The sequence below is a fragment of the Apis laboriosa genome, unplaced genomic scaffold (assembly GCF_014066325.1).
Source record: "Apis laboriosa isolate Shangri-la unplaced genomic scaffold, ASM1406632v1 scaffold47_cov149, whole genome shotgun sequence".
NCBI classification, from domain to species: Eukaryota; Metazoa; Arthropoda; class Insecta; order Hymenoptera; family Apidae; genus Apis; species Apis laboriosa.
Window position 1 is genome coordinate 2,338,372 of NW_025223437.1, and position 23,593 is coordinate 2,361,964.

Genomic DNA, 23,593 nt, shown 5'->3' on the forward strand with positions numbered 1-23,593 from the left:
TACATAGTTGTATACAATATACATGAATAAAACGCATGATACAATTAAATTATATGAAGACTTGAATTTAAACAAATAACTGTCTATAATATGATATAACATTAAAATTTATGTTAAGTTAACAGTCATTTTTCGTATTATTAGGATGTTCATGTTGAGATCGTGCTGCTTTTGTTGATGCTTCCAAGCCTGTAACAGCTGCTAAAACTTGGAATAAACTTTCCATCAATCTACTAAATATTTCCGACATTTCATCGTCTTTTCGTGTAACTACAAAAATATCTAAAGAAAAAAATATAATTAATTTTTGAATTATTTATCTATTTCAAAAAAGTTTGATATTAATATTTTTTAGTATATTACCAGATCTATCTTGTCCTAAGTATTTGCAATACATATTAACAGCAGTTGTTACATCGTCATCATCATGAAAAGGATCTCCTGGCCATTGTGCTCTATGTAATCTTACAGCTTCAAGAGCAGGAGACCATCGTGCATTTTTAAGTAGTTCTGCTACACGAGCAACTTCTTCAACAGCACCAGTACCGGGTAAAGGACTAGGACTAGGTGTTGGAGTTGGTGTTCCTCTTTCACTTTCTGTACTTTCTTCGAGTGCTCTGCTCAAAGCAACTTTCATATTTGCAATTTCTGCAGATATATCTTGAAGTGGAATTTGTACATTTCTTGCAGCGTTCATAAGAGTGCTTAACATCTTGTTTGAAGCTTCAATCAATAATAGCAGTTGAAGATGAAGTTTATAAAGTGCTCTACCTAAGTCTAAGAGCATCTCTTCAAGACCTGTTTCTGTTGTATGACTACCACCTAAAGCTTGAAGTTTTGCTGTTGCTTTGGCTGCTTCTAAACACTATGAAAATATGAAAACTATGAAACTATAATATAATATAAATATAATATAAATATGAACACTATGAAAATATATATTATAATTTATAATAAATTATAAATTATAAATTAAAAAAAAATTAATAATTATATATGTATATTTAATAAAGAATTACTTACTTCGGTAGCATGATCTTTCTTATCAAGAAATGTTTCAAGATGTTCTTGAATTTCTAACATTCCAAATCGTAAGGATTCGTTTAATCTTTGATTTGCAAAAATAGCAATCGAGAACCAAATTAAAGGTGGTTCAGCTTTTGAGCTAAGAAGTTCTGCATGACTAGATAAATGATAGCCTAATTGAGTGGAGGCAGAACTGCCGTTACACAATAAGGCACTAGCTTCTCGTGTGAGAGTAACTGATTTACTGCTTACATCCTGAGTATAATAATACACGATATTAAAAATTTCATATTAATATGTAACAAGTAATGTATAATATTTACCCTTAAAATTCTACTCAATAATTGGAAAAAGTCTAAGGTATTGTATAGGGATTGTGTGATAAGATTTTGAATCTGTTGACGCCAAATTTCTTCTGCATCATCTCTTACAACTTGTCTAAAAGGCATTAACGCTGACAGATTTGGTGATGCATTACAAGGTGTTACATCTCCTAAATCTCCTGCACTAGAACCACTGGATAAAAATAACAAATAAATATCAATAAAATAAAACTTTTATTTATTTTAATAAGAAACTTACGATGTGTCAGACCTTGTCGAAGAATCATGACGTGTACGACTAGGTATTAGAGATAAAGAGGATGGTGGAAACATTCCAGGAATATTATTTGTTTCCTGTCCTGTTCCAGAACCACCGGGTACTTCATCTAGAGGTGATTCTGATCCAGCTTCATCATCTGATGATTCTTCCGTAACACCGCGCTGTAATTTTAATATACATTCAATTGTTTTTCATTTTATTTCAACTTGTTTCAACATACTATTTAAAATCAATTTTTAAATACCCGACTAGTGTGTTTACTAGATGATTGAGTCTTTTCACTTAAACTTTCTTCAAATTGCCTTATACTTGATTCTCTCTCTTCTCCTTCGCTAAGAGGACGACGCCTTACTCCCCAGTTAAAATTATCCGTACTTTCACCCTATATAAAAATTAAATTTATTTAATTTATTTTAAATTTATTTTAAAATTATATTGAATTATATAAATAATATATGAGTAAAATATATTAAATTACAATACTTACTTCAACACTTTCACTTTCATATTCAAGAAAGTCAAAATCTTTAAATACACCAAATTGTTCATCATCTCTTCTGGAGCCTCCACTTAAATCATTATTTGCACCAGAAACTTCTTCTGTTGAGGAAGCCATAGATGATTGCCTTTCCATTAAATCTGAACTTTGACTGAATATCACCTGTATTAAAAAAGTTTATTTTTAATTAAAGAATAAATACAAAAAATTAGTAACAGAATCTTTATCTGTCATATCTTAATTTTTATCTTTACTAATGCTGTGTACTTTAGCAATTATTGTGCATTTTCGTGTTCAATATTGAACTTTTTATATAAATATATGTCGCTTCGACTATATAGTAATAATGTAAAAATTACAATGCACGCGCAGATTTGTATTTTTATGTACGACATTTTTCATACAGTTAACATGCTACATAAAGATATATTATACATTTATAATCCTACAAAGATTGAAATAATTTTTTTTCATTTTCAAAATTTTGTGCAAGTTAAATTATTTGCACGAAGCATATAAAAGCGTGAATATAATTGTATTGATAGGACATCACATGAGTATGAGTATAAATAAATGTTTTTTACTCTTGTGATAATGAGTGCAGATTGCGTTTAAAGAAACCTGTTACCTTGCTATATAATGTCATTGAACTAATGTGTTCATCCTAAAAAGGAGTATAGAACCAGAGTCAGTGAAAAGATACCGTTTTTTTTCTTTAAACTATTGGAATTAAATATATATATATATACATACATATATATTTATAACACATTTTTTCGAAAAAAATTTTCAGTTTAAATATAAACTTACAGATGGACTCTTTGGTAATCCAACACGTTGACCACATGTTGTTAGAAGATTTACCAAACATTCTCTAACACGACCCTGAAATTTTTTAGATTTAGATTTTTATATTTATAATATTTATAAATTTTAATTTATATTCTATTGTTAATCTAACCTGTGACATCCATGGTCTTTTCCAACCAGAAACAGCATTACTATCAGCTGGTGAAAGGGATAATGAACATCGAGGAGAACTAAGCGATTTTTCCTCAACACCCTGACGTATTAACCATCGTCTACCAATTACTGGTGTTTGTGATAAATCAAAGGTGAAATCCATAGTTCTTCCTATTTATAAATAAAACAATTTATCTTTATGGCAAGGAATATAAGAAAAAAATTAAGAATAATTAATTAGTTATTAAATAATATTCCTAAAATACTTTTTACCTTTTCAAAAAATTTTAAAAGTTGAAAAAAATAATGCGTTTGAAATATAAAATGATAAAATAAAAAAAATTTATAAATAAGATTTTTTTGAAGCGAACTACATAATCGTAATATGATATTTAATTTTATGATTTAATTTTGATTAAAAAAATAATAACTATATTTCATGAATAATTTACAATTTATTTTTATTATTATTTTTATCGCAACCTGAGTATCATCAGATAAGCAATCCATGCAGTGAGTGTTTGGCATTGCAAGAGGAAAAACATAACTTAATAACTTTTAATGTTTACATCCATGCAAAAAATGTTTTAAAGAATAGTGTTTTACCGGGTAATTCTTTTTTAGTAAATATCTCAGTATCGGTAAAGCTTGGATGTGGAGATGCTATTGAAGATTCCCAAGATGATCCGTGTACTGATGTAGGTGGTGCTACCAAAGTTGAGGATCTTGTGACTACCAATTTTAATATTTTAAGGGCTTCTTTCCAATGAGGACCCTAACATTACATTTATTATTCTATAATTGCTTGTAAAAAAACTAAATAAAAATATTATGATTTATTTTTTTTAGGAATCAAAAAGAATTTTTATCCATACCTCAACATATTTTGAAATCACTCTAAGAAGTTCAGTATTGATTGGTTGTGCTGCTTGTGAAGCTAAATCAACATAATGTAACATACAATGTATAATACTAAGTACAGGTAAAGCAACACTTCCTGGTCCTTTTTCCAATACTTCTACCAAAAAAGCAAGCATATTGAAACTAAGATGAGCATATGTATCATATAAGTATTTGACGACGCATTTAGTCCATTGAAAACTTTCTTTGCTGAAGGTACGTCGACTATATAATGTCATAACAGTACCCAAATTTTCTAATTTTTTTCCTTTTTCTGCACTCATCTATAAATGAAAAATATATTATATATGTAGGAACTTTTTATTTATAAAAAAATTATATAATAATATATAATAATTATATAATAATAATTACTTGTGCAATGTTTTCTGCACTTCTAATACACAATTCATTAGCATCTTCATAATTTAAAAGCATATACGGAAGCAACGATACAACGTTCATTGGAAACGCAAGACTCTGAGTAGGATCAACTACTGGCAAATCTAATAATGGTGTAAATTGAGATAATAATGTTACAACAGGTTCATATGTATTAGGACTAGTACATCCTTTCAATAATAATGCATGTACACCAGGAAATGAGGTCCATCTTAGTTGTTGTTGTAATTTTTCAACTTTATCTCTAGCATCTGGTCGATCCAATGGTAATCTATGAAGTACACGACTAAGTAGTCTCAAAGCTAAAAGAAATTCATGTTCATAATCTGATTCAAGCAAAGATACTGATAACCAGAACAATTGTGCTAATATAGTCATTTTATCATCTTGTGTTGCAGAATCACCCAATAATTTTAAAGATTGAGCCGATCTCGATCGTGAAAGATTAGAATTAGGATATTTATTACATCTGTTATCTAATTCTATAAAGAAAATTAATATAGTATTACACTTTACAATTAATATATGTGTATGTATATATGTATATATATATATGTATAAATAAGATATTCAGATATTACAAACCTTTTATTTCACTTGCTGCTGAATTACCACCACTTGATTTTTTCATACAATAACTAACTGAATAACTAGTACTTCTTGTGTGACCACCTTGATTTAAATGAGAAAACATATGTGGACCAGCTGGATATCCATTACCTCCTCCTGGACTTCGTTTTCCACCAATCAAACTGCCTGAAGCAGGATCTTTATTATTTAAATTTGGAGTAGATTTAAATATTTCTTTCATAAAATCGAGGGGTCGAAAATCAGATTCTAACGAATCGACAGCTGCTTCAAGTGTTAATAACAGTTCTGTTACATAACCCTATAAAATAACAGAATTGTAACTATTGTAAATAGTATTTACAATATATCTAATATTTTTATATTTAATACTTAAAATTTAAAATATCACATACTTGCATATCTTCTCCTTGTTCAGCAACTGTTTCTACCAATCTAGACAGAATATCAGATAACATTCGAGATGTTATAGGAACTCGTAATGCTCTAAATACTTGAAGAGATCTTCCGGCATAATGTCTAGATGAACAAGATAAACCTAATTGTAATGCAGTTTGTGCCCATCGTTGACTAACCAATGCATGGGGCAAAGAATCTCTAAAAACTCGTAATACATGTCGCAATAATACTGTTAATTGTTCAGCACTGCGAACCCACCAAACTTTAGAAGTCATATCTTCATAATTCCACAATGGTTGATTTATTCTATTAAAAAAAAAACATACTTACAAATATTTACAAAAATATTTAACAAATATATTTTCTAATATATTATAATTATCTATAAATATACCTAGAAGCTAAAAAATTGATCAAAGATTTGATTACATCTTGGATTGGCATATTTGGACCTGGTTGTGGACCAATCCAATTATTTGCATCTTCTGGTGTAACAATAACAGGTGGTACTGTGTTTGTTGAACCTGATGTTGAAGGCCAATTATGGCACATTGGTGATTCTATGGCATCAATTTTTATATTAGTTTTATTTATTATAAGAATTCATAAAATTATAGAAAAATATTTCTCACCATATGTATGAGAATTCGAATAATCTTTACAGTTGTCCATAATTGATTGATTCACATGATTCATCGATAATGGAGGAGTAGATGTTGAATTAGGAATAGGTGAATGAGTAGGCGTTCCATTATTAGAAGGAAATGGTGGCGGAGGAGGAGGAGGTGGTGGTGGTGGAGGTGCTGAATTAAAAATAGAAGATTCTGGTGGTAGAGGTGGCGGAGGTGGTGGTGGTGGAGGCGGAGGTGGAGGAGGAGGTGAAGAACAAGGTGGTGGTGGTGAAGATGATGGAGGAGATGTTGTAGGAGGCGGTACTGGAGGTGGACCATATAAATAACTGTCAAATTCTGGATCAATCTCAGTGAAGTTATGTTCAAGTATTGGCAAAGCTGGAGTAGAAAGCCCTAAGCCCAATTGTTCAGTTTTTGATGCCAATAATACCCGTGCTACGCCGAGATGATCTCGATGATCTCCGAGGACAACCAATAGATTTAACAAAAGACAACGGCAGTGATCCCTTACAAGAGGTCTTGAATGATCCAATCCAAGAAAAACTATATGTAACATTAAAGGAACATGGATAGCCCAATCAAGTTGTATACCATCAACGATAACATCAGTAAGTAGCATAACGGCAATGTTGCATCTGCAATTTATAAGAATAATTATAAATATAATAGAAATGTTTTATGTTATATATGGAAATATTCTTATTTTTTATCGTAAATAAATTTTTTATTATCTGTAAAGATTATTCTAATATGCAAGTTAGATAAAATTATAATATAATGCTTCTCACCTATGGAACCCACTTATAGGCTGTGAACTATCTGGTAGATACTCTGTTAAAGGTGCAAAATATCCACCATATTCAGGCATTGGTAAAGGATGTGGCTGAGGAATATCGAACTTTTCACCGCCACATGATATTTTTCCATTTACTCCTGCGGGTCCATTTCGTGTACCATAACAAGATTCGTCTGTAGTTAACTGAAATTAAATATGAATTATATAAGAGTTATGAAACAGAATAGAATAAAATAAATAAATAAAAATGTACTTCGGCTTCTGTCGTAGGAGTGGACAAATCATCCGGAAGAATTGGCGGACCGCTCGCAGTCCTTGTTTTTTCCGTCCTTGGGGTTTGAAATCCAGCGAGTGCTCGTAATGCAGTATCAGATTTGGAACTATGAATTAAAATATATATGTTAAATTAATTTCCTTGAAAAAATATTATACAAAATTGTCTGATATGAATCTTACCCAGTTTTAACAGGATCTTCCCCTGAATGTCTTTTAGTATGAATGGTACCTTTTTCAACGCCTAAATCACGTGGAGGATTTCCAGGATCAGCAACTGGAGCATCACTATGAGAAGAAGCTTTTCTCATACTGGTTAATCTATAGAAAGGTGGAGTTTCAGTTCTTTCAATTAGGCAATTTAATGTTTCAACTGTTTGTAATTCAATCATCATTTCATCTACCAAACGATCTGGTCGAGCTCTCGCTAAATATAAAACAACGCGTTTTGCCTATAATAGAATTAATAATTTAATTAATTGAATAAAAATAATAAATTTTCTAATGAAAAGATGACATACATATGGAAGTAATTCTTGTGGAGCCATTCCAGAGACAATAATTAAATAACGAATGATTACTTTTAAATTATTAGGCCAACAACCACATAAAGTTGCCCAAAGTTCTTCCATTTCTTTAGGATGCTCATCAGAAAACTATAAAATAAAATTTCTATTATTATAAAATTACTAGTAATTAATCAAATATTACATTTCATACATAATACCTTAGCAGTTATGTAAAATAAATTGTTCAACACCATTTCTGTTGCTTCAGCAGTACCCCAACCCTCTCTTCGTGCTCCACTGCGTGATATATCAGTCGCATAGTACTGTTATGAAAATATTTTAAATTGTAAATATCGATAAAATAATATTTGTTATTATATATAAAAAAATTATCAATCAATTTAAGTTTTTATATTTTTATTTAAGAAAATTATGCATATGTAAAACATACTAAACCAAAGGGGGGCGTAGCTCAAATGGTAGAGCGCTCGCTTAGCATGCGAGAGGTACCGGGATCGATACCCGGCGCCTCCAAAAATTTATTTTTTTTTCATACTTTTATTAAAAATAAATTACATATGGTAAAAAAATGTAATAAATAATAAATCAGTAAAAATATAATTTAAATAATAGAGCATTCATTTTATATGCAAAAAGTACTAGGCTCGATACTCGATATCTCTAAAATTCACTTTTGATTCTTTCATTAAAATTCAATTATATTGATATTTCAAAATAAAAAAGAAAGTAAATTAAATTGAAGGGGGCGTAGCTCAGATGGTAGAGCGCTCGCTTAGCATGCGAGAGGTACCGGGATCGATGCCCGGCGCCTCCAAGTTGGGTTCTTTTTTATTTTTAATTAAAAATAAATCTTGTTCAGTTTTCCAAAAAAAAAAAAAATGATTATTAAATACGCTATTATTGTTGATGACTAATAGCAGTTAGATAATTATAAAACTATTAATATAATAATAGTGATAAAATTTATAATAAAATAAACTGTTTTTTTTTTAAAGAAAGACATAATTTCATTTTTAAAAAAAATACAAAAATAAATTTTCGTTTTAAATTATAATTATAAGAATTTTATAAAATAATACATAAATATTAATAAAACTATATAGAAACACTATTATTATGATACTATTATTATTATTATTATTATTATTATTATTATTATTATTATTATTATTATTATAAACATATTATACAGAAATAATATTGTTATAAATTGTTTATAAATTATTTTTATTATATATTAAATTGTATATGTATTATGTGTAACATTTTAGTCTAAATAAATTACTTGTGCTTTAATATGTAAATAATAGAGATCTAATAAATGGATAAACGGACGCGTTCCTATGTCTGACATTGCCTATGTTATACTACTAAATTATAATTCTTTGTCTAGAAATCTTTTATTTTTGATTTGAAATTGATTTTTAAGAAAAGAAAATTACAAGTGAGAGAGGGATGTAGCTTAGATAGAATTATAGTACTTGCTTGCGAGAACTACTAGGATCGATACTTCAAAATCTTGTTTTTAATCCTTTCACTAAAACTAGATCATTTGGAGATTCAAAATGATACTTAAAATAAATCAGAATAAAGGGGGCGTAGCTCAGATGGTAGAGCGCTCGCTTAGCATGCGAGAGGTACCGGGATCGATGCCCGGCGCCTCCAAATCTTTTTTCTTTTAACAGTTAAAATAAAAAAAACTTTTTTTTTCTTTATATACTATAAAATGCAAACCAATAATGATCATCAAACATCATACATTATATTCAAAATTTTTAATTAAATGCTGATGAAGATTAATATTAAATCAATAGCAAATAAAACGATTATTTTCATATTGAATAAATGATCTATAAGATCTATAAAGTTTACCTGATAATAACTCAATGGGTTGGAAGGTGGTGGTACATTTGGATCCACTAATTCCATATTATGTAACCAAGGTAACAAATACTGAAGTAACAATTGTCGAACTTCTCTTCTAGCCGTTTGAAATCTATGTGTAATTTCTATAAATGATATATACATATATGATAAAGATCGATATTATCATATTTATTATAATTTTTTTTTTTTATAAAATATTGACCAATTTAATATGGATATCTAATATTTGAATCAATTTCATATTTATAAAGATTATACATTTTACATATTTTTATTAATTAAGTCGATGTAAATGTTGACAAATGCATTTTTCATTGAAATGTATTATTAAGAAAATATATTATATCAAGTATAAACAATAATCATATAAATCTATTTAATTTTGTTTTTTATTATCTTCATTAGTTATTTTATTACATTATTTATTATTGATATTTATTTGTCATTTTATTATTCGATATGTATTGTAAAATGAAAAATAAAGAAATTTTAATTTTGATTTTGATTAGATATGCAAGTACATCCTTATAAATAAGAGAATGTGTATTCATTTATGTAAAGTATTATTTAAAGTCTATTTAATAATAACATTTATCACTGTTCATCAGCAATAGTGATTTAAGCTGGTAAAACAAAATGTATTTTCTGTGCAAATATACAAAGTAAACTAGAGAGATTGAGGTTTTAGGTTGAGTTATAAATGGATGAATTATTTCTAGCTTACTACTAGTAAAAGACTTGAACTGTCTAAGGCATGTTTATTTACAATATTATATTAAATTGAAAAATCAGAATAAATAAATAAATAATTACGACAAATATAAATCATAAAAAACTATATTTTTAATAATTTGTACTAAAAGATAAATAAAAAAGTATTCTATATTGTTCTTTCATTTTTCATATTGATATAATATTTATCAAAAAATTCTTTGAAATGAAACAAAATTTCAAAATTTTGACTAGATATGAAATATTTTATTAAAAAATTTTATCTTATAACTTATTAATTATTTATCATTCACAAATAATTATAAATAAATAAAATTATAAATAATATTTTAATTTTTAGTTAAGTATTGATTATTAAATGTTTTCTTAAATATTGCTTAAATATAATAATAACTGCTACATATATTGTTTAATATATGTAGAGTTTACATTACAAAAACATTTCTGTTTCTATGAAATGAAATGAAAGAAAGATTTACTTACCACTGAACATAGGCATTGTTAGCTCTGGATGAAGTTGAGCGAGTTGACGAGAAAGATACATTTGATTGCGACAATATGTAGTCGATAAAAGCACGTCAAGAGTGCCACCTCTAATTGTACCAGTTGAGGACATCCCACCGATAGGATTATTTTGTTGCCCTGGAGCAAAAGTAGTAGTCGATGAACCTCCAATAGGGTCATCCTGACCTAAAACAACCGACATCATTATTACGATATTATTTTACGCCAATATAAATATTAATTACGTAGTGATTGACATTTACAAAAATATTATAATTAATATTCGATATGTTTATTGTAATAAAATAATTAAAATTCGAAGAAGTATTTTTAATAAAATCGATAAGATAAACCGATTTTAAATTTTTCAGGAATATAAAATAAGCTTATGAAAAATATTTTACAATCTTCAAAAATTTTAAATTTCAACAATTATTTTTACAAATATAATTACAGAAACTAAAAATAAATTTATATAAATAAAGTACTATTTTTTCATCTATATCTTGTTAAAAATTATATAATAATTATATAATGATATTGTATATTATATTATAATTTGGAAATAAATATATTATTATTTATTTATCTTTTTGCAAAATATTTCAAATAGCTAACAAGAATTTGAATATTGGCTCGATGCGCAGAAATTAAATGCATTGAACTTCATCCGGATTGCTGATGCATTGGGTATGCAGAAATAGCCAAGCCGGCAACTCGATGTATATTACTTAACTTTCTCATTTGTTATCTAAAAGAATTCTATTTTTTTAAAATAAACAATTTTCAAAAATTTCGTCATTAATAAAAAAATTTTTTAAATAAAAATAACAAATGTAAAGAAATATATAAAGAAATAAATAAACATAGTATTTTTATTAAAAATGATTAATATAATTTGTTGAATATATAAAAAAAATACATAATGTGCGTAATTTTCAAGTGAATAATGATAAAAATATTGATTTAAAATTTTTTTCACTATACTATATAAAGCTGCAAATTATGCTAAAAAAATGTTTAATAAAAACTTTCTTAAAACTTACCAATTTAAAATCGCAGCATTTCGTGTGAGTGAGATAATTTTCAAAAATCAATAATAAAAAATATAATTTTTTGTAAATCTTAAAAAATGCTAACAAAATTTGGCAATATTCCAATATTTTTATAATGTATTAAATAAATTTCGAATGTTTCTATAGAATTCAATAAATTGCCTGAAAAAGCTAAACATAACTGAACTATGTAAACCAGATAATAAAGAAGACTAATATTAAAAAATTGAAGTTTTTTTTATTAAACTAAAACCATATTGAAAAAAATCATACTTAAAATCATATTTCGATGAAATGATAATAAAATATCAAGAAAATAATCAATATTATAATTATTTGTATGAAATAAATTTTAAAAAGTTAAATTGAAATATAAAAAATATAAAAAAATTGAAAAATATAAAATAATTGAATATAAAAAAAAAATAAAAGATTTTTTCTTAAATGATATATCAGAAAAACAATTTAAAAAATAATGAATATAATATTTATAGAAGATATAAATTATCCAAAAATGAATTTGTATATGGAATATCAAATAAAAAACAAAGGCTAAAAAATATTTTCAGATATCATTGTGAATATCTATTGGCCTATCCTCTGGGATTATCCTATAATTTCATTAATTGAATTTAAAAAAATACAGTTTCAGGAAAAAAATAAAACATCCTGATTGCTGGAAATGAAAATTTGTTCAATACGAATTTTGGAAAAGATTTTTTTATATTGATTATTTTATATTGTGCAACAGAACAAAATTTTCGGAAAGCAATACAAAACATATTTCATATATAATTCAATTCATGATTTCGAAAAAAAAAATGTAATTCAAATATCGAGAAAAAAAAATATGGATTGAAAACCGATAAATTATTTTAATAGTAATATCTTTATAAATAATTGATTTATAAAATGATAAAAGTCACATTTATTCTTAGCTTCAAATTTTGTACGATCAATTGCAATAACTATTACAAATACAAATTACGATTTACGAAGCCATGGAAAAAATTTCACGAACTAAATGTAGAATAAAACATAATAATTTAAGATATAATTATCATTGAAATTGAACATATTGTAAAATAATACATAATGTTATTTTTTCGTTCGAAGACTGAATGAAATGAATAAGCAAATTTTATAAACTTACTAATCTCTGGCTCTGTAGCTGGAAGAGGACCCACGTTTCCAAAAAATCTTTGATCTAATAATTGAAGAAGTTGCAAAGCTGCATCGTGAACAGGAGCACGTGGACAGCCGGTACTCATCAGAGTAACATTGATGATACTTGTGTAATGGTCACAAGGATACTCTCTATAAATTAATATTAAATATATTATATATTATTTATATTTATTTATAATTATTCTTATATAAACAGACAGTTAAATCTTTTTGTATTCTCATATAACTTAATATTGTATTTAAATTTTTCATAATACTTAAACATTCGAATGTGCTAGTAATATACTAACCTTGCACTAAAAATTGTTGCTAAAGCAAGAAAACAACCGTCAGCTACTTGTGGAGCACCAGTATAACATCGATCAACTACCCAATCGAGAAGGGGTCCAATATCGGGATTACATTCTAATAATAAAACTACTGTTTCTCGAGCAAGGGCATAGATCTGAAAATTTTTGTTAAACATATAATATGATAATGTTTGAAAAATTATATATTAAATGTAAATTGTAAGTTTACTTTTTCATCCTTGCTTGCTAATAATAAATCTAACCACTGATAAAGAATTGCTCCTTCTTCAGAAAGTGATTGAGGATTGAAACAAGGACCGCAACATAATAATCCGCTCATAGCTTGTAATGCCGAAAGCTGTAATTCTGTACAAGATTTTTCTTCTTCATGAAGTGAAGATGTACTTGCAAGTGGTTTTCCATAAGGACCTGACCAGCTAGCAAATAGCATAAATAAGTTTCGTCTTAAGTCTCTTTTTAATAATGTATGACATGTTTCCACTAAAATAAAAAAAAAAATAAATTTCAAGTGCTTATTACAAATTTTTTATTATGTGAAATACTTACGTGAAAAGCTCTTAATCATTTTTCTGATAAAATTACAGAAATGCAGTTTAATATCACGAACTGCAGGAGCTTCTTTATCAGTTTCATTCTCTAAATATAAACGGGCACCATCGATATATTCAACAAATGTTGGATGAAGCGATTGTGTTTCTCTATCTAATACTGCAGGACTATCACAAAACAAATAAATAAAATATAATACAAGTTATAATATATATAATTTTCTAATAAATTTTTTAATTCAATAATGACAATAGTCTCAAATCGATTACTAACCAAATACCAAATGTTCCATATTCAGCAATTAATTCCAATACTCTTACTAATTGCAACCTTAGTGCATCTCTTCGCCTCCTACGTCTCATATTTTCTTGTTTACGATCAACTGCCTCACGAATATAAGGAACCAATTCTTCCATTAAATCTCTAAAAATAATAATTATTCATAAAAACATATTACGTCAAATAAGTTATATATTTACTTACTTTAATGCATCAGCGTTTACTTTTCCAATTGCTTGCACAGCAGCATCTCTAACATCTACTACTTCGCATCTCAATAAAGGTACTGTTAATTTATATAAAGCTGCAGGACTTGCATTTGTACCAGGTGATTTATTATCACCTCGTTCAGCAGATAGACTATCTGGCGATGAGCTATGAAGAAATTGAAATTTTTCAAATATTAAATTCTTTGAAATTGATATGTTAACATATAAATCATACGCGATCGATAAATTTCTGATTAAAGCGATTGGGAACGGTCGTAAGGCTAGATAAAGAGAATAAATAAAAATATATGTACAAATTTGTGTTAGCACAGTAGTTTGATTAAATAGCTAAAAGATTTGTAAATAAAGAAAACAGATTCATGAAATTATTGTGCAAATTACCAACGACCGTTTAATCCCGTGTGACTTCGAAACATGGTCGTTTGCTATGGTTAATTAGGCTCACCTGGTCCGCTTATGCCTGGTGTAGATGCCGGAAATGGACGGAACGGAGAAGCGACCCGGCAGGGTCTGTGCCCCGCCGAGATTCTCCAGGCTCTGACTCAACTCCTTACTCATGCACAACACACCAAACTCCACCGTATGCTGACCACTAGAGTATGCAATACAGTGTACCACCAATGCTCCTTGTATCAGACATTATTTACTGCTCAGAAACTACTACTCTAAGGTCTAGATGTACATGTGCGAGATAATGACGAGTAGCATGCGAGATAAAGAATGTTACAGAAAACTAAAGCAAAGAAATATGTGCTTGAGAAAATATATGCAAAATTGTATTCCGCTCCCGAGTGCAAAGCACGCCTTGGTAGAAATTGGTGCTCTTCTATTTCATATACACCTTATTGTTACTAATGTAACGATAAATTCCTGGAGGTGATGACATAATTCGTGTGAGATTAGACAATCTTGCAATATAATAGATGTTAGGGATATAGATGCCACGTGCATTCACAACAGAAAATGCATGACATAATAAATTATGATTCATAGAATACTGTACTTTAATTTTAATTGAAAATGTATATGATAAATAAACACCGACAAATATTTCCGTCGTACACAACAGACATAAGCAGACAAGACCCCACACCAATTAATACCAAATAATATTACTTTCACTTGATAATCCAACATTTTATATAATGTCTAAAGCTCTAATGACTGAATTATAAATTTCATCATTTAATATATGATTCTAATTATTTAATAATGATTTGTGCATATAAGTTTAAAGTTGTATAACATACATTAAACATTAATCTTTCATTTTGATATAATGATTTTATGTAGTTTAAATAATATTATAAAATGATACATTATGATAATATTTCTATAATGATATTTAAATACTAATTTACCTTAAGCTGAGATCTGGACTAGCACATCGTACCACTGGACTTGGCACTGGTGGAACCACTCTATATCCAAAAGTTAGATAATTTTTCCAAACATGCATGTACATATCTCTTTCATTTACAGGTTTTCGAACTGTGGTTGAACTTCGTAAAAGAGAAGCTCTATTGTCATTCACAGGTCTAAAAAAAAAATAGAAATTTTCATTTTTATTAATTAATTATTAATATTATGTAAATAAATATAAATTATTTTTAAAAAGTTATAAATATAGACTTACGTAGGATCGATTACTGAGAAAAGAGAATTTATTCGAGTAAAAACAATAGGCCACGAATGTGCAACTGCAGTAGAACATAATGTTAGTACTCTATCTTTTTCTAAAAATGCAAAAAGACAACTTCCCCATGGATCTGCCCCATTTAAATTTAAAGATGAAGAACTTTTTGTACTAGTATCATCATGTAGACCTATAATTTTGTTATATAAAACTTTTATATAACTGATAAATAATTTAAATGACATAATTGACAAAATAATTTAAATGAGTATATTTAAAAATATTTATTCTGTCATCATTACCTGCTGTCCATATACAACTACTTCTTTCAGCTATCCACTGGAGATCAACATTAGAAGTAGAAGCTGCTGCTGCTTTTTCAGCAGGTGGTAACATATGATAACATTTTTCTAAAACTGTTGGACAACAAGCATCTATTACATCAATAACAGGTTGATCGTCTTCCAAACCTCCTACAAATGTTTTTTTATTATTTAATATTTGATATTATTATTTAATATATAATAATTTATAATATAATAAAATATATACCTAATGTTTTTAATAAATGTTTTACTTCACGTAATATATGAACAGCTATTCTTCTTGGATAAAGTCGACAATTACAAAGCATTACCAATGCGAATCCTTCTACTAAATGAAAGACACTTGAAACAGGTTCTATTTTTTGTCCTGATTCACTTTTTTTAATAGTATTATCTGCGCGTATATTTGTTCTTGCATTATCGACTGATTGCTCTTTAGATCTTGTACTAGGACTTGTTAGTGCATTTTTCCAACTTGTAAGAAGTTGAAGAAGCATTCTTAAACCATTATCAACAAGTTGCGGAAAAGTATCTTGAACATCTCTAGCAAGAAATTGTGTAAATCCAAGAACGACATCTTGTCTCCAATCAGGAAAGTCTAATACTAAGGTTTGTAGACTTTGATATGCTAATCCACGAAGTTCTTCATCCATGTGAACAGTTAAACGAGATAATAAATCTACTAATTCAGCACCAGTCATTCCATCAGGTATTAATCGAGGAACTGCAGCAACGCAAGTTCGGAAAAGATCTATTCGAGGTTTTCGTTCTCCAGTGATCATTTCATCTGGTTCTTTATTCATATTTTGTGTACTTGTCATCATAAGAGGTCTACCATAATGAACATCTAAAGCACGTAATATGTCAACAAATACTCGTCGAACATGTGGAAAATACGAAGATATTCCTATACTTCTTGCAGTATCTTCTGTTAACATCTAAAATATATTAAATTATTTAATTAAAATAATAGTCAATATTTTAAATATAATAGACTAAACAATATAATAATANTTTACTATACTTACTTTATTGAGAAATGTTTTCTTAACTCGCATAGTATTACCGCTTGGTAATACACCCATAGTACGAGGCATAGGTGGTTCTCCTTCTTTTTGTTGCAAACTATCAGCTACAACCAAAAAAGCTCGAAGTCCAATACTCATACGTTCGGGAGTTAAAATTATTTTTACTGGTCTACCCACGGATAATAAATCAAATACAATTTCTCGCATTGCAAAATCTAATCTTTCCTGTGCAATGAATTGAATGATTTTAACAAAAATATTTAGTGGAGTATCACGTGGTACTACTGCCTTTGAACCTTTTGGAAATAAAGAATTTACTATGCTTTGTAATCTACTTTGAGTAGCAGAATTACTTTCACATTTAATACGAATCATGTATACCCACAGTAAACGGTATAAAGCCTCTGAAAAATAAATATAATAAATATTTAGATTATTTTATTATAATATACAATTTTTTTATATAAAAAATCATACCCAAGGCAACACGACACATCTTAGGATCTCGATTTTTTAAATGTGATAGACACATTGCTAAAAAATAATGCCAATTTTGCAAAAAGAATGTTTTTTGACTAACACATAATAAACAAGTTACAAGAGGAAAAAGAGCTAATCTATGTTTTGACTTTGTACACATATCTAATGTTGTAGAATATAACATTTCTACAAAATTTTTTAAACAAGGTACATTAACTTCATTTTTTACAGCCTAAAATATAAAAAATAAATTTTATTATATAATTATATATAATATAAATAATAGATTTGTAATTTTATAAACTTACAGCAGCAACAGGAACAAGTATCTCAACAAAAAGTCCAGCCAAAGCATGTTTAACATCTTTATCTTTGACTTCCAAAAAATATTGTGCACATTCTTGCATAAATTGAAATGATGCCTCAAATTCTTCTATTGGTACCATCTACAAATTTATATATATAAAAATTAATATTTATAAATTTTTGGATTTATATATAAAAATAAAAATATTTCAGTTTTTTAATTACCTTTACTCTAAAAAATTTCATTCCCATTAATAATGAAATAATATTTTGTGTAATATGAGGTCCTGGTTCTTTAACACGTAATTCTTTTAATTCGACCATAAAACGTTTTCTAACCGACATAAAACGAGACTGTGCAAGAACTCCTATTACTTCTGCATAAAGATCAGCAATGATATGAATATTTGCTGCATTTGGTTCATTTTGAATACTATAATATAATTTTAATCTTAAATAATATTTTTAACATTTTATAAAATTCTTATTATATTAATCCTTACCCTTCTCTATATTTGAAATGTTTAAAAGCTATATTTTCAATGTAAGTTACTAAATCTTCATGGCCAGGGTGAAATGGTAATTGACGTAAAACTTCTATTAACATTAGGCAAAATATAAATTCTACTGCAAGATCTCTTCGTTCTTGAAGTAAATCTGCTTCACTTTTTTCAACAGTTTCTACACTTCCTGATACTATTGTATACATAATGCTAAAATAAATAATTATTTTAAAGTTTTTAATGATAATGAAATAATAATAATAATTTATATAAAATACATTTTTACCTTTTTCCTTTTTGATCTTCTTTACCTGGTTTTTTTTGATCGCTACCTTGATCAACTAGTTGGCGTTCATACCAATTAAAAAGTGCTCGTAAAATAGAAGGCAAACAATGTTCCGCAACTGAACCAAATGCAGATAATAATTGATCAAATTGTGGATCTTCTCCTCTTTGTAAAACTTTTGAAAGTGGTTTTTCCTATAATATATTTGTTGTAAAAATATATCTTATCTAAATAATTATAATTGTCTAAATAATTTGACTTACATGTTCTGTCATTACAGCTTCCATTTTTTTTTCTGCTTGAGTAGTAAATTCTGCAAATAAAGTACGCATCACAAACTCTCCAGGTCTTAAATCCATATCTCCAATTTGTTGTTTCACTGTTTCTTTTTGAGCACCCCAAGGCAATACGACAGTTATTGCACTCACTCTACTGGAACTTGATTCTAAAAAAACCATAAATGATAAATATTTATTCACATTTCATTAGCTCACATATGAATTGTATGTTTACCATTGCCAGAAACTGAAGTACTGGCAGTATGAATGCTAACAGCATCACTACTTTCACCTTGTGTTGTTCCATGAACAGTAAGTAAATCTTGATTAGATTCAGGTATATTTTGAGAAGATGATTCTGCTGCAGTTTCATGTAATCCTTCGCCATGTGTGACTCTGGCTTCAGAGGCTTCTGATAAAAATGAGAGATTTACTCATTTGAAAATGATAATTTTTATTTTAATTTTTATTTTATTTATTAAAATATATTGTTCTAAACATAATATATATATATATATACAATATATAAAATATCTTATATTATAATATTTAGAAACTGTTACTACTATAAAAACATTAGTTTTAATACTAGTAATTCTATATGATAGTATAGACTAATAGATGAAGCCCCATTCTGTAACGTAACAGATGCCCACAATGAACATTAACTTAATTATATTAAGCTTGATAGTTGTATTTTCTCTATATATAAATTTGAAAAATGTTATCAATCAGTAAGAAAAAAAACATACCAGGTTGAGCCTCATTTCCAGGAGTTGGTTGTGTTTCTCCTCCTAATAAGATTTAATTCATTTTTTAATTTTAATAAATATATTATAAATTAAATATATATATTAATCAAAATATACAATAAATATCACATAATAAAATTAAAAAATAATAATAAATTATAAATACTATATTTATACTTATAATACTATATTTACTAACCTTCTGTCATATTGTTTAAATATGCCTTATTTTCAGGCAACATTAATACATACTAATGTCATACTGCAGATACATAGCATTTTCATTCTAAAACAATAAAGAAGCTATGTTATATAAGATACTTCTTTTAATATTTACTTTTTCTAAAAATAACAAACATAAAAGCAAATGAAATATAACATACACACATTTATAAATATATATATTTACATATGCACACGCACACACACACAAAACACACATACATTATTGTTTATTCTACTCATTCATATATTAACATTGACATTAGATATCGTGATAATGTATAATTTTTCTAAAAATAATATTTATAATTAAAATTAAAAAATAAGACATTTGTATTTTTCCATGTATTGTCATAAATATATAATAATTTTTTAATATTTTAATTCATTTATTTATGTAAAATAATGATATAATATATATGAAAAATAAAAATTATTTAATTAAAACGTAATAGAAATGATAAATTACGTGAAGCCATAACCTGAGATAAAAAGTGAGAATATTATAAACTGATAAAACAATATAAAAATTTCATTAAAATATTAAATTATCATTATTATTAGATAACCATTAAATGATTTAAAATTGTTAATAAAAAATAAATTATTTACCATAAAATGCCATAAAATCGTAATTTAATTCTAAGTCTGACGTTTCATAAATGTCCGGCTTGATTCGTATGTATTCTTCACAGTTTCATATTCCACACGTTCCTTCATTTAACATTTTTTTCATTATTGCACTAGAAAGTGTTAAATATAATTATTCGCTAAATTCATAAAAAACGATGCAATATAGTTATATTTATTTGTATTTTTTAATATTTTTAATTATATAGTTTATAGCATAAAATTTATTATATACATAATTATGATATCTTTCAATTAAAGTAGATACATGTTTTAATTGAATAATATAAATAATTTTATTATAATTTAATTGACAAAGTATAATAAATATAAAATATAATTTGTCATTTTTTATCTAATCTTAATATGATGACAGTAATATGATATAGGATTTATTCTACTATACCAACTGTAGATATTATTCATGCTTAGAAACCATAGAATAAATTATTAATAGTTTCTTACATGTGAATGAATATCTTGGCAATGAAACATTTTGAATATATTATTAAATATATTTAATCATTTAAGATATGTAATATTAGTATAATAAATTCAGGAAGTATGAAATTTTATTAATTTTCTTTTGAAAACTATTAATAAATCATTTATTTGATTTTATTGTTTTATTGTTTTATTATTGTTTCTTATTTAGACAAGAAAAAATATTAATATTTAATTTTATATAATCTATGCATTGTGCAATTAGAAATATCAATCATATTTATTTTTATGCAATTAATAATAGACTTTCAATTCGCAAGACAAAAACAATAAGTATTTGATCATTAATTTTTATGATGTACGTACTTGTATATTTGTATGATTTGTATGATATAAATTATATATACACTTTTATTCATTTTAAAAATGTAAATTCTATGGATCCACATCAAGTATAAAACCACTTTGAACTACTTTCAAGTGCAATGACCATTATGACTTCAGTTATTGTACTATGAGCAGACAGCGCGTACGTCATCAAGGTCATTATTTAATCTAATCCACACTCTTTCACAATGACTTCCACGTTGCAAGTTCGATGTATCGTATTTGAGCTATACTAATCATATTATTATATTATACATATATACATATATATATATTCAATTAAATGATATGTATATATATAATTTCTTATTTGAATTAAAAAAGTTATAAATTTCAAAAGTTTTTTGTTCCTAAGATTTTAATAAATACCGTACTTTATATTCTGATTTTTGTCTTGTTATTGTAGATTTAAAAATGGTTACGTAACATCGTTTCTGAGAAAACTACTGTTAAAATAATGACATTAATAAAAATTAATGACATTAATGGCATTAATAAAAAATTGAATTTTTGAATAGAAATATTATAGTTAATCAAATTATGATGATTAAATATATTAACTATATAAGTTATTTTGCTTGTGTTCCCACAAATATTATCAAAAGTACATTATAGAGAATATTATCTATCCAATAAATATGGAATTTCCCGTTATAATTCAAATATCAACATAATATGGTGAAAATAAATTATTAACATGATATATATAATTTAAAAGATATAATTTTAAAAAAAGTTATAAAAATAGATGTTAATATAAATATTTCAAAAAAACGTATTATAAGGATACAGAATTTTTAATTTTTTAAATTTCTTTAAATGTTTAAATAAGTATTTAATTTACAAAATAAATACATTGAGATTAGTATAACATTCATGTATAACATACAATATTATAATTGCATATAATTACGCATATATCATTGTTCTTAAATTCAGCTGATATGATTAACAAATACTTGCACACGCAAAGAAATTTACTTGATGTAGACAAAAGACATTTTTAGCATTAGTCTATTCTTTACAAGGTCCACACGTGTACGAATCTTCAAAGTGTATAAATACATTTTATTTGAAGTTACTTCATTGAACTCTGGCGTTGTGCTCCGTAACATACTGGCCGTACGCCAGGGTTACGCAAGTCGCGCCCCGTTGACCTCCTTCTTCATGAGAGATTGACCTTGTATCTCGTTCTTGTATCTTAAACAGCGCAAACTCGAAACCACCCCAAAGGCGATCACGGTACAACACGTGTACAGTATCGTAATTACGCTTACTATAATTGCCTATTTATGTTAATAATTGAAATTATGAAAAGTGTTGACAATGAAAGTTCTTATCAATGAGAATATAACTTGATCTCTGTATTTACATACATGTATAATCAATACTAAAGAGTGTAGATAGTGATCGATTAGTATGACAGAATATTCTATAGTAATACTTACTTCGGATAGTGTTATATTAAATTGTACAAAAATCGGTCAACTTTTATTCTTAATATAGTGCTTTTTTACTTCTTTTTTAATTAAATGTTATAGTGTTTCTTAATTTTAGATATAATATATAAATATTTTAGATATTAATAAAATAATAATAGAGATAATAAAGATTTATTAAAATCATAAAAATATTTTTATGAAAATCAAGAAAAATTGTTAAAAAATTAAAAATTTATTACATTAAAATTAATTTCAAAAAAAATTTATGAAATTATAAAATATAAAATAATTGTAAATTATATCTTGTATATTAATCATGAAAGGCAATAAAGATAGATGTACTACGCGGGTGTTTCAAATGTGTATACAATTGACTTATAATTTTATTTGTTAAAATTTATAATTACAATTGTTTGCAGATTAAATTTTATAAAAAAAAATAATTATTATTATATTTCTTTTGATTAAATGTATAATATTAATTATTAATATTAATTAATTTATATTTCTAAAAATAAATTACAAAA

At 26.6% G+C, this 23,593-nt stretch overlaps 1 protein-coding gene and 3 non-coding genes across 8 annotated transcripts; 3 read left to right on the forward strand and 1 right to left on the reverse strand.

Annotated features, from left to right (window-relative positions):
• Positions 1–17: 17 nt before the first annotated feature.
• On the reverse strand, positions 18–21,708 carry LOC122716697 (protein furry). 5 transcript variants are annotated; one of them, XM_043940028.1, is made up of 46 exons: positions 21,604–21,708; positions 20,776–20,906; positions 20,141–20,227; positions 19,942–19,983; positions 19,425–19,598; positions 19,175–19,356; positions 18,912–19,105; positions 18,626–18,835; positions 18,348–18,555; positions 18,125–18,262; positions 17,814–18,048; positions 17,337–17,740; positions 16,535–17,246; positions 16,285–16,455; positions 15,983–16,172; positions 15,708–15,884; positions 14,792–14,938; positions 14,321–14,491; positions 14,111–14,260; positions 13,835–14,004; positions 13,497–13,768; positions 13,268–13,422; positions 12,943–13,106; positions 10,714–10,920; positions 9,484–9,620; positions 7,809–7,913; positions 7,603–7,737; positions 7,265–7,533; positions 7,062–7,188; positions 6,801–6,991; positions 6,013–6,647; positions 5,775–5,940; positions 5,377–5,686; positions 4,979–5,282; positions 4,367–4,875; positions 3,967–4,275; positions 3,698–3,866; positions 3,090–3,262; positions 2,939–3,013; positions 2,117–2,290; positions 1,874–2,011; positions 1,609–1,790; positions 1,350–1,542; positions 1,024–1,281; positions 364–865; positions 18–282 (listed from the first exon to the last, which is right to left on the reverse strand). In XM_043940028.1, the coding sequence occupies exons 3-46, from the start codon at positions 20,181–20,183 to the stop codon at positions 119–121; spliced, it is 9,741 nt and encodes a 3,246-aa protein (XP_043795963.1). In that variant the 5' UTR covers positions 20,184–20,227; positions 20,776–20,906; positions 21,604–21,708; the 3' UTR covers positions 18–118. The 5 variants fall into 5 exon arrangements, with proteins under 5 accessions (XP_043795963.1, XP_043795965.1, XP_043795964.1 ...); XM_043940030.1 differs by having other exon boundaries at positions 19,482–19,601; XM_043940029.1 differs by having other exon boundaries at positions 1,621–1,790; positions 19,425–19,601.
• On the forward strand, positions 8,052–8,124 carry Trnaa-agc. Its single transcript has one exon. It is a non-coding gene; the product is annotated as a tRNA-Ala (tRNA).
• Trnaa-agc lies at positions 8,353–8,425 on the forward strand. The gene has a single exon. It is a non-coding gene; the product is annotated as a tRNA-Ala (tRNA).
• Trnaa-agc lies at positions 9,204–9,276 on the forward strand. The gene has a single exon. It is a non-coding gene; the product is annotated as a tRNA-Ala (tRNA).
• Positions 21,709–23,593: the final 1,885 nt, after the last annotated feature.